The 19,087-nt window shown below is 52.9% G+C and overlaps 1 protein-coding gene across 7 annotated transcripts in view; it reads left to right on the forward strand.

Annotated features, from left to right (window-relative positions):
• The window catches only part of ADAMTS10 (ADAM metallopeptidase with thrombospondin type 1 motif 10), a 32,679-nt gene that overhangs the window by 3,476 nt on the left and 10,116 nt on the right, over positions 1–19,087 (forward strand). For 5 of the 7 annotated variants that reach the window (XR_004433577.1, XM_033195834.1, XM_033195830.1 and 2 more), the window contains 13 exons: positions 1,477–1,663; positions 1,926–2,272; positions 3,482–3,638; positions 6,931–7,148; positions 10,697–10,780; positions 10,882–11,027; positions 11,411–11,454; positions 11,584–11,689; positions 11,777–11,923; positions 12,093–12,234; positions 16,017–16,124; positions 16,798–16,943; positions 17,038–17,101. Coding sequence is in view for 6 of the 7 variants with exons in the window: in XM_033195834.1 (XP_033051725.1) it covers positions 1,576–1,663; positions 1,926–2,272; positions 3,482–3,638; positions 6,931–7,148; positions 10,697–10,780; positions 10,882–11,027; positions 11,411–11,454; positions 11,584–11,689; positions 11,777–11,923; positions 12,093–12,234; positions 16,017–16,124; positions 16,798–16,943; positions 17,038–17,101 (1,797 nt within the window). In the remaining variant the exon portion in view is untranslated. The other 2 variants (XM_033195833.1, XM_033195835.1) reach the window with 2 other exon arrangements.

Raw genomic sequence — 19,087 nt, forward strand, 5'->3', positions numbered from 1 at the left:
TACGCAGGTTGGCATATGAAAGGCTGGAGGCTAGCTTTAATCTGGCTTGAATGGTGCTATCCCTTTTGAAGAATCCAAAGACAGGGCCCAGGACAGTGGGTGCGTGTGTGGGAATATGAGAGGTTGGGGGAATGGAGTACTAGCCTTAGCTTTAATCTGGCTTGAAAATTCAAACTGACCACCCCAGCCTTCAAGTGCCTCTGATGCCAGCCTCCCCTTGCTCTCCTGCACCCACCCTGCCTGGGTGCATGCCAGGCTGTACCCCACCTCCAGGCCTTTGACCTTGCTGTTTCCCCTCCTGGTGCACCTTCTCCTGTCTCTTCACACCATTGATTTCTTATGCTTTGAACCTCTGCTTCCCAGTCTCCCTATTGATACCTTCTAGAGAACATGTCACAATCTAAACCCTTCTCCATTCACTTGACTGTCATCTGTCACTCCTAAGAGATGGAACCCCACAGGGCTAGGGCAAGTAAGGGTTGCTATCCTCAGCATGCATGGCTGTTATGCCCCCATCCACCCTCCACCAGAGGCTATAACCCAGTGAATGAACCCAGGTTCCACCTCTTTTTAGCAGTGTGACCCGGGGCAAACTTTATCACTCCTGAGTCTATTTTCTCAGCTATAAAAAGATGAGTGATTGCGAGTATGATGCGAGGTTTCAGGAGTTCGAGACCAGCCTTGCCAACATGGTGAAACCCCATCTCTACTAAAACTACAAAAAAATTAGCCGGGTGTGTTGGCGCGTGCCTGTAATCCCGGCTACTCAGGAGGCTGAGGCGAGAGAATCACATGAACCCAGGAGGCAGAGGTCGCAGTGAGCCGAGATTGCGCCATTGCACTCCAGCCTGGGCCACAGAGTGAGACTCCATCTCAAAAAAAAAGATGACCGTGACTTCTCAGTTATTTTGGAAATGAAATACAACAGTAGGCTGGGTGCAGTGGCTCATGCCTGTAATCCCAGTGCTTTGGGAGGCTGAGGTGGAAGGATCGCTTGAGGCCAGGAGTTCAAGATCAGCCTGGGCAACAAAGTGAGACCTCCGTCTCTCCAAAAAAATGAAAACATTAGGCAGGGGTGGTGGCATGCACCTGCAATCTCAGTTACTTGGGAGGCTGAGGCAGGAGGATTGTTTGAGCCCAGGAGGTGGAGGCTGCAGTGAGCTATGATCACACCACTGCACTCCATCCTAGGTGACAGAGTAATGCCCCGTCTCAAAAAAACAGAAATGCACTGGTGTGAAAACTAGGGCCAGTAGCTGGCACATAGGAGGTACTCCCAGCATCCCAGTCCCTGCCTGTCCTCTTGTAAGAGTGTAGGAAGGATTGGAAGGGGAGGTGGGGAGAGGGGAGCGACTGAGTGAGAAAATGCATTCAGAATCTTCAGTCAGGTGAAAAGCTTTGGCCATGGTTAGCCTTGGCATTGGTTGTGCTGGACAGTGGGACCAGGCGCCCCCTTACCTGGCTCCCCCCTCCCAGGAGCCCGGTGATGCTGCGCAGGCTGTGAACAGGGGAGGCGGCACTGTGGGGGCTGCCGGCAGCCGGGGCTGGGGAGAGACATGTGGACACGTGGCCTCTATGGCTCCCGCCTGCCAGATCCTCCGCTGGGCCCTCGCCCTGGGGCTGGGCCTCATGTTCGAGGTCACGCACGCCTTCCGGTCTCAAGGTAGGGGAAGTCTGGTGGTGGCGGTGGGGAGGGAGCGAAAAATTTAAGAGACCAGTTGGGCTCCAACAGAAAGAGGTATCGGGGCTGGGATGGGGGTCAATGGGGGAAGGCCCTGGGGTCAATAGGCGGGGGCCTTGCAGCCAACTCCCTGGATTTCGGGGGTCAGTGAGGCCAGCATCACTTGCTCCAGCAGCCTAACAACCAGGACACAGGGGTCCATTAAAACCAGGGCCCACCCCAGGCCTCTGACCCTCACCCACAGATGAGTTCCTGTCCAGTCTGGAGAGCTATGAGATTGCCTTCCCCACCCGCGTGGACCACAACGGGGCACTGCTGGCCTTCTCACCACCTCCTCCCCGGAGGCAGCGCCGGGGCACCGCGGCCACAGCCGAGTCCCGCCTCTTCTACAAGGTGGCCGCACCCAGCACCCACTTCCTGCTGAACCTGACCCGCAGCTCCCGTCTACTGGCAGGGCACGTCTCCGTGGAGTACTGGACACGGGAGGGCCTGGCCTGGCAGAGGGCCGCCCGGCCCCACTGCCTCTACGCTGGTCACCTGCAGGGCCAGGCCAGCAGCTCCCATGTGGCCATCAGCACCTGTGGAGGCCTGGTGAGCTGAGGATTCTGGAAAGTGGCAGGGGGTGGGGGGTGGGGAATGCCTACTAGTTTGGAAGTTAAGAAAAACACTTCTACATAGAGGTCAGAGAAGGAATGATAGTGGGACATTTTTAAAGTGTTTTGAGTGAATCAGTACTTTGGGGATGCAGCTAAAGCAGTACTTAGAGGAAAATGTATAGCCTTAGGTAAGGCCGAAAAATAATGAGCTGAACATCTATCTCAAAAAATTAGAGGCTGGGCACGGTGGCTTATGCCTGTAGTTCTAGCATTTTGGGAGGCTGAGGTGGGCGGATCCCTTGAGGTCAGGAGTTCAAGACCAGCCTGGCCAACATGGTGAAACCCCATCTCTACTAAAAATACAAATAAAAATTAGCCAGGCCTGGTGGTGTGCATATGTAATCCTAGCTACTCAGGAGGCTGAGGTGGGAGAATCGGTTGAACTCAGGAGGGGGAGGTCGCAGTGATCTGAGATCACACCACTGCACTGCAGCCTGGCTGACAGAGCAAGACCCTGTCTCTTTAAATATATATATATATATATATATATCTTACATATATTTATATATATTATATATTTATTTATATTTATATATATATAATTATGTGTATGTGTATCTATACATATTATATATATATATATATATACACACACACATATATATACACACATATATATAATTAAAAAAAGAAATTACAGGCTGAGCATAGTGGCTCATGCTTGTAATCTTAGCACTTTGGGAGGCCGAGGCAGGAGGATCACTTGAGGCCAGGAATTCGAGACCAGCCTGGGCAATATATGAAAAAATAAGTCTCTATGAAAAAATCAATTAAAAATTTAAAAAGTTAGCCAAACATATTGGTGTGCTCCTATAGTCCCAGCTCCTTGGGAGGCTGAGGCAGGAGGATCGCTTGAGCCCAGGAAGTTGAGGATGCAGTGATCTACGATTGCACCACTGCACTCCAGTCTGGATGACAGATTGAGAACTTGTCTCCAAAAAAAGAAAAAAAGAAAAGAAAAGAAAGAAAGAAACAGCATGGATACTAATTACCTATGCCAAAAAAAAAAAAAAAAAAGAAAAGAAATAGCAAAATAAACCTGATGAGATAAGAACGAAATCATAAAGACAGAGAGGAGGTCCCAGGGGTCCTAAGCTCCAGAACCTGATCCTGAGAGCTTTCTGTCCCACTTCTCAAAACCCAGCACGGCCTGATTGTGGCAGACGAGGAAGAGTACCTGATTGAGCCCCTACACGGTGGGCCCAAGGGTTCTCGGGGCCCAGAGGAAAGTGGACCACATGTGGTGTACAAGCGTTCCTCCCTGCGTCACCCCCACCTGGACACAGCCTGTGGAGTGAGAGGTACATCGGTCCTTCTGGGGATGGGCAGAGGGCTACACAGTATCTTTCCCTGAGGCAGCAGTGTCTTTTTATCCAGAAAGTCAGCAGGCAGTTATGTGAGGGGAAGAATGGGGCTGCTGAGAAGAGGACACAGTGATATAATTATAGAATTCCGGCCGGGCGCAGTGGCTCATGCCTATAATCCCAGCACTTTGGGAGGCCAAGGTGGGTGGATCACCTGAGGTCAGGAGTTCGAGACCAGCTTGGCCAACATGAAGAAACCCCGTCTCTACTAAAAATACAAAAATTAGCCAGCCATGGTGGTAAGCTACTCGGAGGCTGAGGCTGGAGAATCGCTTGAACCCGGGAAGCGGACATTGTAGTGAGCCAAGATCATACCACTGTACTCCAACCTGGGTGACAGCAAGACTCCGTCTCAAAAAAAAAATCAGGCCAGGCACGGTGGCTCACACCTGTAATCACAGCACTTTGGGAGGCCGAGGTGGGCAGATCACCTGAGGTCAGGAGTTCGAGACCAGCCTGACCAACATGGCGAAACCCCATCTCTACTAAAAATACAAAATTAGCCAGGCATGGTGGCGCATGCCTGTCATCCCAGCTACTCGGGAGACTGAGGCAGGAGAATCATTTGAACCCGAGAGGCAGAGGTTGCAGCGAGTGGAGATCGTGCCATTGCACCCCAGCCTGGGCATCAGAGCAAGACTCCATCTCAAAAAAAAAAAAAAAAAAAACTAGGGAGTTCTATCGAGGGGATAGCAGAGACATATCCTCAGACAGTGAACCAGTGGAGCTATGGAATAATCTTATCCCTGCTGTAGTCACCTGGCCCAGCAGTGAGTAAAACAGCCAGACAGGTGTTCAGGTATAAAACCATTCCTTCTCTAGGATTATCATGTGATCAGACAGTTAGACAGTGTGGTGATTATATCAGATACTCCAGCAGTTATTCAGCCAAAAGGCCAGATTTATGATCAGACTGGTAGGAGGATGGTTGTACAATCAGGCATTTAGGAAACGAGAGAGAAGGAAAGCTATATACCAACAAAATATTTACCAGCACAGTCATACTGCCAGAAAACCAGGTCAGATGGGGCATGGTGGCTCACACCTGTAATTCTAGCACTTTGGGAAGCTGAGGCGGGGGGATTGCTTGAGCCCAGGAGTTTGACAACAGCGTGGGCAACATAGGGAGACACCATCTCGACCAAAGATAGAAAAAATAAGCCAGGTGTGGTAGTGGGCTCCTGTAGTCCCAGCTACTTGGGAGGCTGAGGCAGGAGAGTCCCTTGAGCCAGGTAGGTTGAGGCTCCAATGAGCCTTGATCACACCACCGCCCTCCAGCATGGGCAACAGAGCAAGATCCTGTTTCAAAATATACATATAGAAAATCAGGATTAGGCATGGTGGCTTAACGCCTGTAATCCCAGCATTTTGAGAGGACGAGACGGGCAGATCACTTGAGGTCAGGAGATCGAGATCAGCCTGGCCAACATGGCGAAACCCTGTCTCTACTAAAAATACAAAAAAGTTAGCCAGGCATGGTGGCACATGCCTGTAATTCTAGCTACTTGGCAGGCTGAGGCAGGAGAATTGCTTGAACCCAGGAGGTGGAGGTTGCGGTGAGTTAAGACTGCGCCAATTGCACTTCAGCCTGGGCGACAAAGCGAGACTCCGTCTCAAAAAAGAAAATCCAATGAATGTTAGATGGAAAAGCAGAACAGTGTGATATTGAATGAAGTGTATAATCAGATAGTCTTGTGAGTAGGAGGCTGTGGTAGACATACAGCCACAGTCAGCTGTACAGACAGAAAAGGTGGATGACATACGATGTCACAGTTGGGTGGTCCATGAGACCATCTGGTTGTCGTACATCAGGCAGTATGATTGTTCTAACTGCAGTGCATCGAAGTTAGAACTCACTGATTTGGCCGGGCGCGGTGGCTCAAGCCTGTAATCCCAGCACTTTGGGAGGCCGAGACGGGCGGATCACAAGGTCAGGAGATCGAGACCATCCTGGCTAACACGGTGAAACCCCGTCTCTACTAAAAATACAAAAAATAGCCGGGCGAGGTGGCGGCGCCTGTAGTCCCAGCTACTCGGGAGGCTGAGGCAGGAGAATGGCGTGAACCCGAGAGGTGGAGCTTGCAGTGAGCTGAGATCCGGCCACTGCACTCCAGCCCGGGCGACAGAGTGAGACTCCGTCTCAAACAAAAAAAAAAAAAAAAGAACTCACTGATCTAATCAGGCAGTGCATTTATTAGAAAAGTTGCTCACCGAGAAGGACAACATGTTGTCCAAGCACACAGTTCAGACAGCAAAATAGGCTGGTTCACACCATTCCATTCGGGCAATGGAATTGTCAGTGGATTGTACGATCATGCTGGTCACATGGGACAGTGGTTCAACCAACCAGCTTAGCTCTGGGACAGTCATGCAAGTGTTCAGTTGGACATTTGGGCAATGGGGCAGGCTGGTAGCTGAACAGCTTGGCATACAGGCAGTGGAACAGCATTCAACCAACAGTGGGAGAAGTCAGGCTGTTATTCAACTCAACGGTTTGGCAGTGGGACAGTGACATCATGGTAGACTACAATATTCTCAGGTAGTAGGACATTGACAAAAAAATAGAGATGGTACTGCCAAGATGCCCTGTCGACAAACAATGAGGCAGCCGGGCACAGGGGCTCATACCTGTAATCCCAGCACTTTGGGAGGCTGAGACGGGTGGATCACTTGAGGTCAGGAGTTCAAGACCAGCCTGGCCAACATGGTGAAACGCAGTCTCAATTAAAAATACAAAAATTAGGCTGGGCACGGTGGCTCACGCCTGTAATCCCAGCACTTTGGGAGGCCGAGGCGGGCGGATCACCAGGTCAGGATATAGAGACCATCCTGGCTAACACGGTGAAACCCCGTCTCCACTAAAAATACAAAAATGAGCTGGGCGCGGTGGCGGCACCTGTGGTCCCAGCTACTCGGGAGGCTGAGGCAGGAGAATGGCGGGAACCCGGGAGGTGGAGCTTGCAGTGAGCGGAGATCGTGCCACTGCACTCCAGCCTGGGTGAAAGAATGAGACTCTGTCTCAAAAAAAAAAAAAAAAGAATAAAAACGATGACGTATTGGGCAGACAGACCATCACACACGTCTTGGACAACAAGAGAAGGCAGCAGAATGACCAGAAATTGTCTGTCGGGTAGAGAGGTAGCCAGATAGACGTTGGACAAGACAGTTGTCGGGCAGCTTTGCATCCTACCAGCAGGGCAGGGCTTAATTGCTCTACTGGGTCCCCCAGATGAGAAACCGTGGAAAGGGCGGCCGTGGTGGCTGCGGACCTTGAAGCCGCCGCCTGCCAGGCCCCTGGGGAATGAAACAGAGCGTGGCCAGCCAGGCTTGAAGCGATCCGTCAGCCGAGAGCGCTACGTGGAGACCCTGGTGGTGGCTGACAAGATGATGGTGGCCTATCACGGGCGCCGGGATGTGGAGCAGTACGTGCTAGCCATCATGAACATTGTAAGTGCCTTCCCCTCCCTGGGCACACAGCCCTGAGGACCTGGAGCCAGCCTCCTGTGTTAGGCAAGGGGGTGGCTACCATCTCACCCCAATCCCTGACCTGGGGACAGGCTAGAAAGGAAGGTTGCATATGGCAATGAACGAGGAGAACGAGCATAAGCACAGTGACTAGATGCAGAGGTACCCTAGGGCAGAGGGAACCTGCCTGGGCTTAAATTTCTGCTCTGCCACTTTTTAACTATCTGCCTTTGAGCAAGTGACGTCACCTCTCTGCCTTGGCTTACCTATCTGTAAAATGGGCATAATTGTGGTACGTACTTTATAAAGCTAGGGTAGATCCAGTGCATTGATAAAGTGTGTAGAACAGTTCTTGGCATGCAGTTGGTGGCATATAAGTGTTTGCTGTGTGTAAAAATACACATAGGCGGCCGGGCGCGGTGGCTCAAGCCTGTAATCCTAGCACTTTGGGAGGCCGAGACGGGCAGATCACGAGGTCAGGAGATCGAGACCATCCTGGCTAACACGGTGAAACCCCGTCTCTACTAAAAACTACAAAAAACTAGCCGGGCAAGGTGGCGGCGCCTGTAGTCCCAGCTACCCGGGAGGCTGAGGCAGGAGAATGGCGTGAACCCGGGAGGCGGAGCTTGCAGTGAGCTGAGATCCGGCCACAGCACTCCAGCCTGGGCGACAGAACGAGACTCCATCTCAAAAAAAAAAAAAAAAAATACACATAGGCTGGGCACAGTGGCTCATGCCCAAAGTGAATAGATCATTTGAAGGCAGGAATTCGAGACCAGCCTGGCTAACATAGTGAAACCCTGTCTCTACCAAAACATACAAAAAATTAGTCGAGTGTGGTGGCAGGCGCCAGTAATCCCAGCTACTCAGGAGGCTGAGGCAGGAGAATCGCTTGGACCCGGGAAGTGGAGGTTGTAGTGAGCCAAGATCACACCACTGCACTCCAGCCTGGGTGATAGAGCAAGACTCCATCTCAAAAAAATAAAAAAGTAAACACACACCAGCCTGGGAAACATAGTGAAACCCCATCTCTACAAAACACTTAAAAATTAGTGGAGCGTGGTGGCACACACCTTTAGTCCCAGCTACTCAGGAAGCTGAGGCAGGAGGATCACTTGAGCCCAGGAGTTTGAGGCTGCAGTGGGTTATGATCCTTGTCATTCATAAATAAATGAATAAATAAATAAATAAATCACAGTAGGCTGGGCACAGTGGCTCACGCCTGTAATCCCAGCACTTTGGGACGCCAAGGTGGGTGGATCACATGAGGTCAGGAGTTCGAGACCAGCCCAGCTAACATGGTGAAACCCCATCTCTACTAAAAATACAAAAATTAGCTGAGCGTGGTGGTGGGCGCCTGTAATCCCAGCTACTTGGGAGGCTGAGGCAGGAGAATCGCTTGAACCCGGGAGGCGGAGGTTGCAGTGAGCCAAGATCGCACCATTGTGCTCCAGCCTGGGCAACAAGAGGGAAACTCCATCTCAAGATAGATAGATAGATAGATAGATAGATAGATAGATAGATAGATCGACCACAACTCGCAGGTACTCATTGAGGTTAGCAGTACACACACAGGCACACATCTGTATTCATGCAGCATTCTTGCACAAGCACCTGCTTATAAATTCCTACAGGGTGACCTCCCCGACTCACATTCAGATATAGTTCATTTCCATCCTAGATCTTGGGCAACATTCTTGACCTCTCTAAGCCTCAGCATACTACTGTATCAAATGGAAATATAATGGTAGCTACCATAGAGAGTAAAGATTGGTGGGAGGGAAGCCAGGTAGGCTACTTGGCACATAGTAAGGGTTTGATGAATGGTGCTCTCGTTTCACTGAAGCAAAAGGGGAAACAAAAAGTTTAGCAGACAGGCAGAGGATCCAAAATGTTGTGTAGCGTCATCACTGATGGCACTCTGTTGTGCCTGAGCCTGACCTCTCTCCCTAGGGCTTTCAGAATTTCCTGGGGGTTTCCTGCCAGGCTCAGTGGCTCACGCCTGTAATCCCAGCACTTTGGGAGGCCGAGGCAGGCAAATCACCTGAGGTCAGGAGTTCGAGACCAGCCTGGCCAACATGGTGAAACCCCGTCTCTACTAAAAATACAAAAATTAGCTGGGCGTGGTAGTGGGCACCTGTAGTCCCAGCTACTCTGGAGGCTGAGGCAGGAGAATCGCTTGAACCCGGGAGGTGGAGGTTTCAGTGAGCCAAGATTGCGCCACTGCACTCCAGCCTGGGTGATAGAGTGAGACTCTGTCTCAAAAAAAAAAAAAAAATTCCTGGGAATTTCCAGACAGGAAAATGATTGCCCCAGGGCTCCAATATCCCTGCAGCCCAGCCTCTGTCTTCTGGGCCCACTCATCCCTGGGGCTGCTTCCTCCTTTCCTCTGACCACTGTCTCCAGAGCCTCCTACCCTCACAGTTTTACTTTCCTGCGGTGATGGGCAAATTGGTACCTTCAGATAGCTGTGGAATGAACCTAGACATGTATATCCCTCCGGTCGCCTCTGGGCAAAGATGCTTGAGGCAGTCAGGGGGGTCAGCAGGGGTTGGGGGACAAGTAGATAAACTGAGCTTGGAGGAGTCTGAGAAATGTCCTGGTAAGCAATCCAGACTTGAGTCTCACTTCTGACACCTACCAGCTGTGTCCTAACCTCTCTTTGCATGTCTCCTCATCTGTAAATTGGGGATGATCATAGCACCTATTCATGAAAAGACTGATGCATGGCTAAGCACGGTGGCTCACACCTGTAATCCCAGCACTGTGCCAGGCCAAGATAGGAGGCTCACTTCAGGTCAGGAGTTCGAGACCAGCCTGGCCAACACGGTGAAACCCAGTCTCTACTAAACATACAAAACTTAGGCAGGCATGGCTGGGCGTGGTGGCTCACACCTGTAATTCCAGCTACTCAGGAGGCTGAGGCAAGAGAATCACTTGAACCCGGGAGGCAGAGGTTGCAGTGAGCTGAGATCACGCCATTGCACTCCACCCTGGACAAAAAGAGCAAAACTCTGTCTCAAAAAAAAAAAAAAATAAATAAGTGGGCATAGTGGTGTGCCCCTGTAGTCCCAGCTACTTGGGAGGCTGAAGCAACAGAATTATTTGAACCTGGGAGGCGGACATTACAGTGAGCTGAGATGGTGCCACAGCACTCCAGCCTGGGCAACAGAGCGAGACTCCATCCCAAAAAACAACAGCATTGACAACAAATAGTAACAACAACAAATAGTACCTATTCATGAAAAGACTGATGCATGGCTGGGCGTGGTGGCTAACCCCTGTAATCCTGGCCCTATGGGAGGCCAGGCAGAGGATCACTTGAGGTCAGGAGTTCAAGACCAGCCTGAGCAACATACAAAGACCCCATCTGTAACAACAACAACAAAAAAACCCAATAGCAGGTTTAGCCTAAGACCCGATGCACAGTCGGTACCTGATGAAAGCAAGCTGTTATCATTGTTTTTGCTTTTCATTTTCTACCCTGGGCTCCTCTTAAGACTCGGTCTCTCTTGTTTCTTGGAGGTCAGGTTGCCAAACTTTTCCAGGACTCGAGTCTGGGAAGCACCGTTAACATCCTCGTAACTCGCCTCATCCTGCTCACGGAGGACCAGGTGCGGGGGTCTCCCTCCCCTTCCCCTTCCCCTTCACACCAGCAGGTCTTGCCGTCCCCTGGGTGGTGGGTGCCCACGCACTTCCCTCTGTCCATCCCTAGCCCACTCTGGAGATCACCCACCATGCCGGGAAGTCCCTGGACAGCTTTTGTAAGTGGCAGAAATCCATCGTGAACCACAACGGCCATGGTAATGCCATTCCAGAGAACGGTGTGGCTAACCATGACACAGCAGTGCTCATCACACGGTGAGGGGACAGGAGAGCTCTAGGACTGGGGCTGAGAAAACAGGTGGTCCAGGGAACCGTGACAGTCCAGAGATCACTTCTGCTGGGGTGGGGAGGAGCAGGGAAGCTTGGGCCGCCCATGAGGGAGTCAGGGATGGGGAGGGGCTGCTTGAGAATCATGGGTAAGGGAGGTTTGGGGCTGTTTGGGCACTGATGCCCTCATTCACTCATTCTCTCACTCATGCATGCGTGCGTTCATGGTCAGTCACTCCTGGATGCAGCTTCGGGTGAGAGGCAGATGGCGCCTCCAAGGCAGGACTCAACCCCCAGAGTTGGGCATGGTGGCATCAGCAGGGCTTAGGGAGACAGTCCAGCCCCTTCACTACCCCCTTCTCCTTTTACAGCTATGACATCTGCATCTACAAGAACAAACCCTGTGGCACACTAGGTATCCGAGCCCCGTAGGTTTCAGGTGTCTGTGAAGGCAGTGGGCTGGGGTGAGACCTGGCAGATGGATGGGGTGAGCCAGCACCTTCCTGAGCCTCCCGGCCCCATCCCCACATGCCCATCTTCCCAGGCCTGGCCCCAGTGGGTGGAATGTGTGAGCGCGAGAGAAGTTGCAGCGTCAATGAGGACATTGGCCTGGCCACGGCGTTCACCATTGCCCATGAGATCGGGCACACGTGAGGCCGGGGCACACAGGAGGGGGAGGACGGGAGGAGCTGGGCGGGTCCCTCGGCGCCCGGCAGAGCCGACACCCCTTTCCCCAGATTCGGCATGAACCATGATGGCGTGGGAAACAGCTGTGGGGCCCGTGGTCAGGACCCAGCCAAGCTCATGGCTGCCCACATTACCATGAAGACCAACCCATTCGTGTGGTCATCCTGCAGCCGTGACTACATCACCAGCTTTCTAGAGTGAGGATGCACCTGCGTGTCCCTCAGAGCGGGTCGCACCCATGGTGGGGCAGGGTGCACGGGAGACGACAGAAATCAGGGCTGCTCCCTGGGACCCCCATCCAGCCGGGGCTCCTGAGCTCTTGACTTGTAGCTACCTAGCGTGACAGTTGCTTTTCTCTCGAGGCAGCTCGGGCCTGGGGCTCTGCCTGAACAACCGGCCCCCCAGACAGGACTTTGTGTACCCGACAGTGGCACCGGGCCAAGCCTATGATGCAGATGAGCAATGCCGCTTCCAGCATGGAGTCAAATCGCGTCAGTGTAAATACGGGGTAGAGAGAGCCTTCCTGCTTTCCTTCCTGGGAGGGGAGGGGGCCGCTGGGGGCGGGGGAGGGAACTCTACCAGGGCACCCACCTGGGAAGTAGGGGGGTGGGAGAGCCGGGAAGGGGGATGGGGTGAGCCCCCATGGGGATCTGGGAGGACAGAGGTGCATGGAGTGTGCAAAATGTCCTAAGCAATCAGACAGTGCTTGGGAACAAAAATGGGATCACCTGCTTCTCCAGACCCATGATTTGAGGGGAGGGCTGGGCTGGGGGGGCCACCTTCTGTCTGGTACATCAGACCACCTGTGGGCTACAGCAGGATCAAAGTCTCAAGACCTCTCATGGGGCAGTTTTTAACTAAACATCCAGTCCTGATGGAAATAATTTCCCTGGGGATGAGCTATCTTCCCTACTTGGCAAAGAACTAGACAGAACCTTCCAGGGACTCCCTGTCTGGAGGAGCTCTGAGCCTCCTGACCTCCCCCCACTCTTTCCTGAAGTTTAGACTCCCAAAGCCCTATTTGTGCATAGAGAAGGGAGTTAGGGGTAGGGGGTTCCACTCCCAGCTCCTCCCAGGAAGCTGAAGACCTACTGGCTTCCTGCTTCAGCTGCCAGCGTTCAGCTGCGGTCTGCTCCTCCTCTGCCCACCTGCCTTGATTCCCTAAATGCATCCCTAAGCTCCTCAAAGTCTCAGCCCTAGGGGCCCAGGCCCAGCCCTAGTTCTTCACACCCTCACAACTCAAAGGATCAGAGTTTTTGTGATGCCGTGTTCATGCAAAGCAGAGGGCAAGCAGCTGCCAAATTGCCCTCCCTCCATTCCACTGCAAGACAGAGACAAACCCTGGAAAAATTTCTATTTCATTGACATCCCACCCTTGACCCCCTCCACCCTAACTTAGCTGGCAACTACAGCACCCTCTAAGGAATTCCTAAAGAATTCCGAAGCTAATCCTCACCATCTGCTGTGACCCAGGTATCCTAACAACGATCGTGGTATCTGACGTTTACTGAGCTCTCACTATGTGCTAAGCATGTGCTGTGTATCATCATCTAAACTCCTGACAATCCTATTAGCCCCCAAGTTACAGAGAAAGGGACTGGGGCATAGCATAGGGAGGGTGACTTGTCCAAGGCCACAGTTCGAGACCGTGACAGAGCTGGGATTTAAATCCAGATCTCTCATGACTCTCCAAATTTTACAAAGGGGCAGGGGAGGGGAGGAGCTGTCAAAATATCAAGCTTGGGCTGGCACTGGCTATATGTTGAATTGAGCCTTCCTTTTATTTATTTTTTTATTTTTTTATTTTTGAGACGGAGTCTTGCTCTGTCGCCCGGGCTGGAGTGCAGTGGCTGGATCTCAGCTCACTGCAAGCTCCGCCTCCTGGGTTCATGCCATTCTCCTGCCTCACCCTCCGGAGTAGCTGGGACTACAGGCGCCCACCACCTCGCCTGGCTAGTTTTTTGTTAATTTTTTTTTTTTTTTTTTTTTTGAGACGGAGTCTCGCTCTGTCGCCCAGGCTGGAGTGCAGTGGCCGGATCTCAGCTCACTGCAAGCTCCGCCTCCCGGGTTACGCCGTTCTCTCGCCTCAGCCTCCCGAGTAGCTGGGACTACAGGCGCCCGCCATCTCGCCCGGCTAATTTTTTGTATATTTTAGTAGAGACGGGGTTTCACCGTGTTAGCCAGGATGGTCTCGATCTCCTGACCTCGTGATCCGCCCGTCTCGGCCTCCCAAAGTGCTGGGATTACAGGCTTGAGCCACCGCGCCCGGCCTAGTTTTTTGTATTTTTAGTAGAGACGGGGTTTCACCGTGTTAGCCAGGATGGTCTCGATCTCCTGACCTCATGATCCGCCCGTCTCAGCCTCCCAAAGTGCTGGGATCACAGGCTTGAGCCACTGCGCCCGGCCCCTTTTAGTTTTTGAAGGAATATCTTTCAGGCCCTCTTGACAAAGGGGGATTTGTTTACTTCACGTGAGCTGGTTAATATATGTAAAGGGTTCAGCCTAGTGCCTGGTCCAGAGATAGCGGTGGTCATTGTTACCCCATAATGGCATTGGTGCAAGTCCTTTCCTATCTATCCTGTCACATGCCTCATAGCCATTTATATAGGCAAGGCAGGCATTAGGCTGCCCATCTTGTAGATGAGTAAACTGAGGCCCAGAGAGGGGAAATACGTTGCAGGTCAATAGCAGAGTTGAGGTCTCTGCACAACTCAAATATGCCACAGTGCCTCCTTGTGGAGAGGAGGCCAAAAGCAGGGCTGAAATCATTCTCTTGAAGAGGTGTCAGAAGTGGGACTGCGACGGAGCTGATGTAATATTTTTAGATATGGCCAGGAGGACACAGGCTAAGTTTTTAGCTGAGAAGTGTCCTCTAAAAGGCAGAAGGCAGAGACTCTAGAGGACCTTTGAGTTAGAATGTGTCTGAGAGTAACTCTTCCAACTTCTCACGTATGTACAAGTATCTCTAAGGGGCTGACCTAGGAAGGCTCCTTTCCAATGGCCATTGATTGATCCAGTCCCACAACTGGAAAGCTTACAAGAATTGGGTTCAAAGAGGGGATTACACTTGATAATTACAGAAGGATCACCTACTTCTTTTTTTTTTTTTTTTTTTTAGACAGAGTCTTGCTCTGTCACCCAGGCTGGAGTGCAGTGGTGTGATCTCGGCTCACTGCAAGCTCTGCCTCCTGGGTTCACACCATTCTCCTGCCTCAGCCTCCCGAGTAGCTGGGACTACAGGCGCCTGCCACCATGCCTGGCTAATTTTTTGTATTTTTAGTAGAGACGGGGTTTCACCGAGTTAGCCAGGATGGTCTTGATCTCCTGACCTTGTGATCCACCCACCTCGGCCTCCCAAAGTGCTGGGATTACAGGCGTGAGCCACTGCGCCTGGCCAGGACCACCTACTTCTTAGAGGAAAGACAGTGGGAGGTTGCTTAGGATGTGGGCCAAGAGGGTCAGAGATTTTGCTTCACCTGAACTCAGTGGGGCTTCTCCAGGGATATTAACCTGGACTTTAAGGGTCAGAGTGAGTCCCTGGGACTGGTCCAGCCTGTGCAGGATTCAGACGGGAAGAAGGTGGGGATTTTTCACCTGGAGAAAGACAGGAATGTCCCACACAAACCTAATTTGGCATTGTCCCCTCCCAAACTTCCACCCCTCCCCATAGCTTAAAAGTGTTGGGGTCTTCTCCAGTTTAGATGGGGGAACAAAGAGAACCAACAAGCTGGAAAAAACTAGAGTTGAGGCCTTTGGCCTAGTCATCATCCAGGTTGATTTCTCAGAACCACTACTTTCTCTTCGGCTACTTTGCCCATCCCATAAAAGAACCCCAAATCCTTCCTGTTGATTCCTCAGTAGGTCCCAAGTTTCCTTCCAGAAACTCAGAAGGCACCAGAAGCTGAATTGCAAAGTTCGTTAGAGCACAGACTCTGAATTAAAGAGCTGGGTTAAACTCCAGGCTACTCCCTTAGTAGTTGTGTGACCTCTAGCAAGTGACCTTACCTGTCTGGAGCTTGGTTTTCTCCCAGTAAGATGGGGTAGTACTGCCTAAAGGGGTATATGGCATGTATGAGGTGTTCCATAAATGGAGCTTATTGGCAGAGGATAAGTCACAGGCCATGCCCCGCAAGGGGATGCACGAAGACCCTCTGAGAGCCAGGAAGGGAGTACGGTGCTCTCTGCTCCGGGACCGGCAGTAAGCCGGACATCTGGGTCCTCCCAAGCCGGGCGGGCTGCCCCAGGGAGGAAGGGAGGGGGGCGAGCCTGAGTGGGCGCCTCGGCCCGCAGGAGGTCTGCAGCGAGCTGTGGTGTCTGAGCAAGAGCAACCGGTGCATCACCAACAGCATCCCGGCCGCCGAGGGCACGCTGTGCCAGACGCACACCATCGACAAGGGGGTGAGCGCCGGCCAGGGCCCCCAACCGGGCCACGCCCCCGATCCACCTCCCGAGTTGGCCACACCCACCCGTCTGTCCTTTGGCCTATTGTCTGCTCCCTCCCGTATTGGACACGCCCGCCATCTCTGCTCCCTCGGCTGCGGCCACGCCTACTGCATGCTCCTTCCCTCGTTGGCCACGCCCGCCGTCTATGCTTCCCTCGGTTCTGGCCACGCCTACTGTTTGCTCACTCCGGCGTTTTCCACGCCCACCGTCTAATAATTTCCTCGGCTCTGGCCACGCCTACTGTTTGTTCGCTCCCTTATTGGTCACGCCCATCCCCTGTGCGGCCCTCGGCTCTGGCCACGCCTACTGCCTGTAGGCCCCTCCCCCGGCCTGAAGCCACGCCCCACCTCGTCTCCACTCTTATCGTGGTCCTGTCTACACCCCTCCCCGTTCAGCACGCTGTGCTCAGGCCACGCCTCTCGCTTGTAGCTTGTCTGTCTCCCAGACCACTCTCCTACGTAACCTAAACCTGTCCCTATCTTCAGACCCCGCCTCTGCCCATCCCCTTCCCGCCCCATCCTGAAGAGGCTGAGATCTCTCTGGCTGGGGCCTGGAGTGGGGAACGGTGCATGGGGCCCGCGAGTGTTCTCCGGGCTGGACTCACTCCTTCCTGTCTCCCTCAACCCAGTGGTGCTACAAACGGGTCTGTGTCCCCTTCGGGTCGCGCCCGGAAGGCGTGGACGGAGCCTGGGGGCCGTGGACTCCTTGGGGCGACTGCAGCCGGACATGTGGCGGCGGCGTGTCCTCTTCCAGCCGTCACTGCGACAGCCCCAGGTCAGCCCTCAGGACCCCCACCCGGAAGGGCAGCGCGACCCCCGCCCCCATCTCCCCCTGCCTCATCTCTCTCCTATCCCACCATCCCTTCCAGGCCAACCATCGGGGGCAAGTATTGTCTGGGTGAGAGAAGGCGGCACCGCTCCTGCAACACGGATGTGAGTTCCCCCAAACGTCTTGAGGAATGGGGGGAGGAAGCATTAAAAAAAGCTATCAGAGGCCAGGCACGGTGGCTTATGCCTGTAATCCCAACATTTTGCGAGGCCAAGGCGGGCGAATCACCTGAGGTCAGAAGTTCGAGACCAGCCTGGCCAACATGGTGAACTCCGTCTCTACTAAAAATGCAAAAATTAGCCGGGCGTGGTGGTGGACTCCTGTAATCCCAGCTACTTGGGAGACTGAGGCAGGAGAATCGCTTGAACCCAGGAGGCGGAGGATGCAGTGAGCCGAGATCGCACCACTGCAATCCAGCCTGGGTGACAGAGCAAAACTCCAACTCAAAAGAAAAAAAAAAAGCTATCAGAGTGCTTCATCCAGGCACCTGCTGCCTCCTAGGGAACCTGCAGCTGCCACCCCTCTCTTCCCTCCTCTCCCTAACCCCCACCACCTTCCCATCCCCAACGCCTCCTCCTCAAAGACCTGGCCCCTTCCAGCTCTCTCTTCCTCCTGCATTTAGACCACGAGCCCCCACCTTGAAATCACTGCTTGGCCCTCACAACCCCCTACCATCCAGTCTGTCCCCTCCCTTTACAGCCCAGCTACCCCTGAAGAGTCCTACCCCTGCCTTCTGTCATCCCCCAAAGTTGTAGCTGAAGCTTTCTCTCACCAAACCCAGTGACAGGTGTCTGTCCTCTGCTTGTGCCCTCAGCTGACCTGGGACCACCGGTGAGCAGCAAGAAGTTTGCTGGGGAGGGGTGTTTCAGAGGGCAGTGAGAGCTTTGGACTTCTCAGCCTCCTATCTGGGGGGACCCAGGTCTTCAGAGAATCCACATGCTGGCACCTTTTATAAACCCTGATCCCTTCCAGACTTTCTCTCTCGAGAAAGACTCCATGTGGCCAGGCACAGTGGCTCACGCCTATAATCCCAGCACTTTGGGAGGCTGAGGCAGGTGGATCACCTGAGGTCAAGAGTTCAAGACCAGCCTGGCCAACATGGCAAAACCCCGTCTCTATTAAAAATACAAATATGAGGCCAGGCGCAGTGGCTCACACCTGCAATCCCAGCACTTTGGGAGGCCGAGGCAGGCGTATCACCTGAGGTCAGGAGTTCAAGACCAACCTGGCTAACATGGTAAAACACCGCTTCTACTAAAAATACAAAAAAGTACCCAGGCATGGTGGTGTGCGCCTGTAATCCCAGCTACTCAGGAGGCTGAGGCAGGAGAATCACTTGAACCTGGGAAGCGGAGGTTGCAGTGAGCCAAGATTGCTTCATTGCACTCCAGCTTGGGCAACAAGAGGGAAACTCTGTCTAAAAGAAAAAAAAAAAAAAAAAGGCCAGGCACAGTGGCTCATGCCTGTAATCCCAGCACTTTGGGAGGCTGAGGCGGGTGGATCACAAAGTCAGGAGATCAAGACCATCCTGACTAACACGGTGAAACCCCATCTCTACTAAAAATACAAAAAATTAGCCGGGCGTGGTTGCGGGCGCCTGTAGTCCCAGCTACTTGGGAGGCTGAGGCAGGAGAATGGTGTGAACCCGCGAGGCGGAGCTTGCGGTGAGCCAAGATGGCACCACTGCAGTCCAGCCTGGGCGACAGAGTGAGACTCCGTCTCAAAAAAAAGTACAAAAATTAGTCAGGCATAGTGGCATGCACCTGTAATCCCAGCTACTCACGAGGCTGAGGCAGGAGAATCACTTGAACCCAGGAGATGGAGGTTGCAGTGCGCCGAGATCATGCCACTGCACTCCAACCTGGGCGACAGAGTGAGATTTTGTCTCAAAAAAAAAAAAAAAGAAAAGAAAAAACACGCAAGCAAGAAAGAAAGATTCCATTGTGTGTAACCAGAAACCCAGGTGTGTCCTGCCCAGCTCACCCCCAAACCTCTAATGCAGGATCCAGTCCTATCCCAGATGTGTCTAAATGCCCAGCCCAGGCTACCTTCCAGGCCTAGTCTCACCCAGACCATCACAGCCTCCTCCC

This window comes from Trachypithecus francoisi, unplaced genomic scaffold (assembly GCF_009764315.1).
Source record: "Trachypithecus francoisi isolate TF-2019V2 unplaced genomic scaffold, Tfra_2.0 Lachesis_group5, whole genome shotgun sequence".
In the NCBI taxonomy this organism is placed as follows: domain Eukaryota; kingdom Metazoa; phylum Chordata; class Mammalia; order Primates; family Cercopithecidae; genus Trachypithecus; species Trachypithecus francoisi.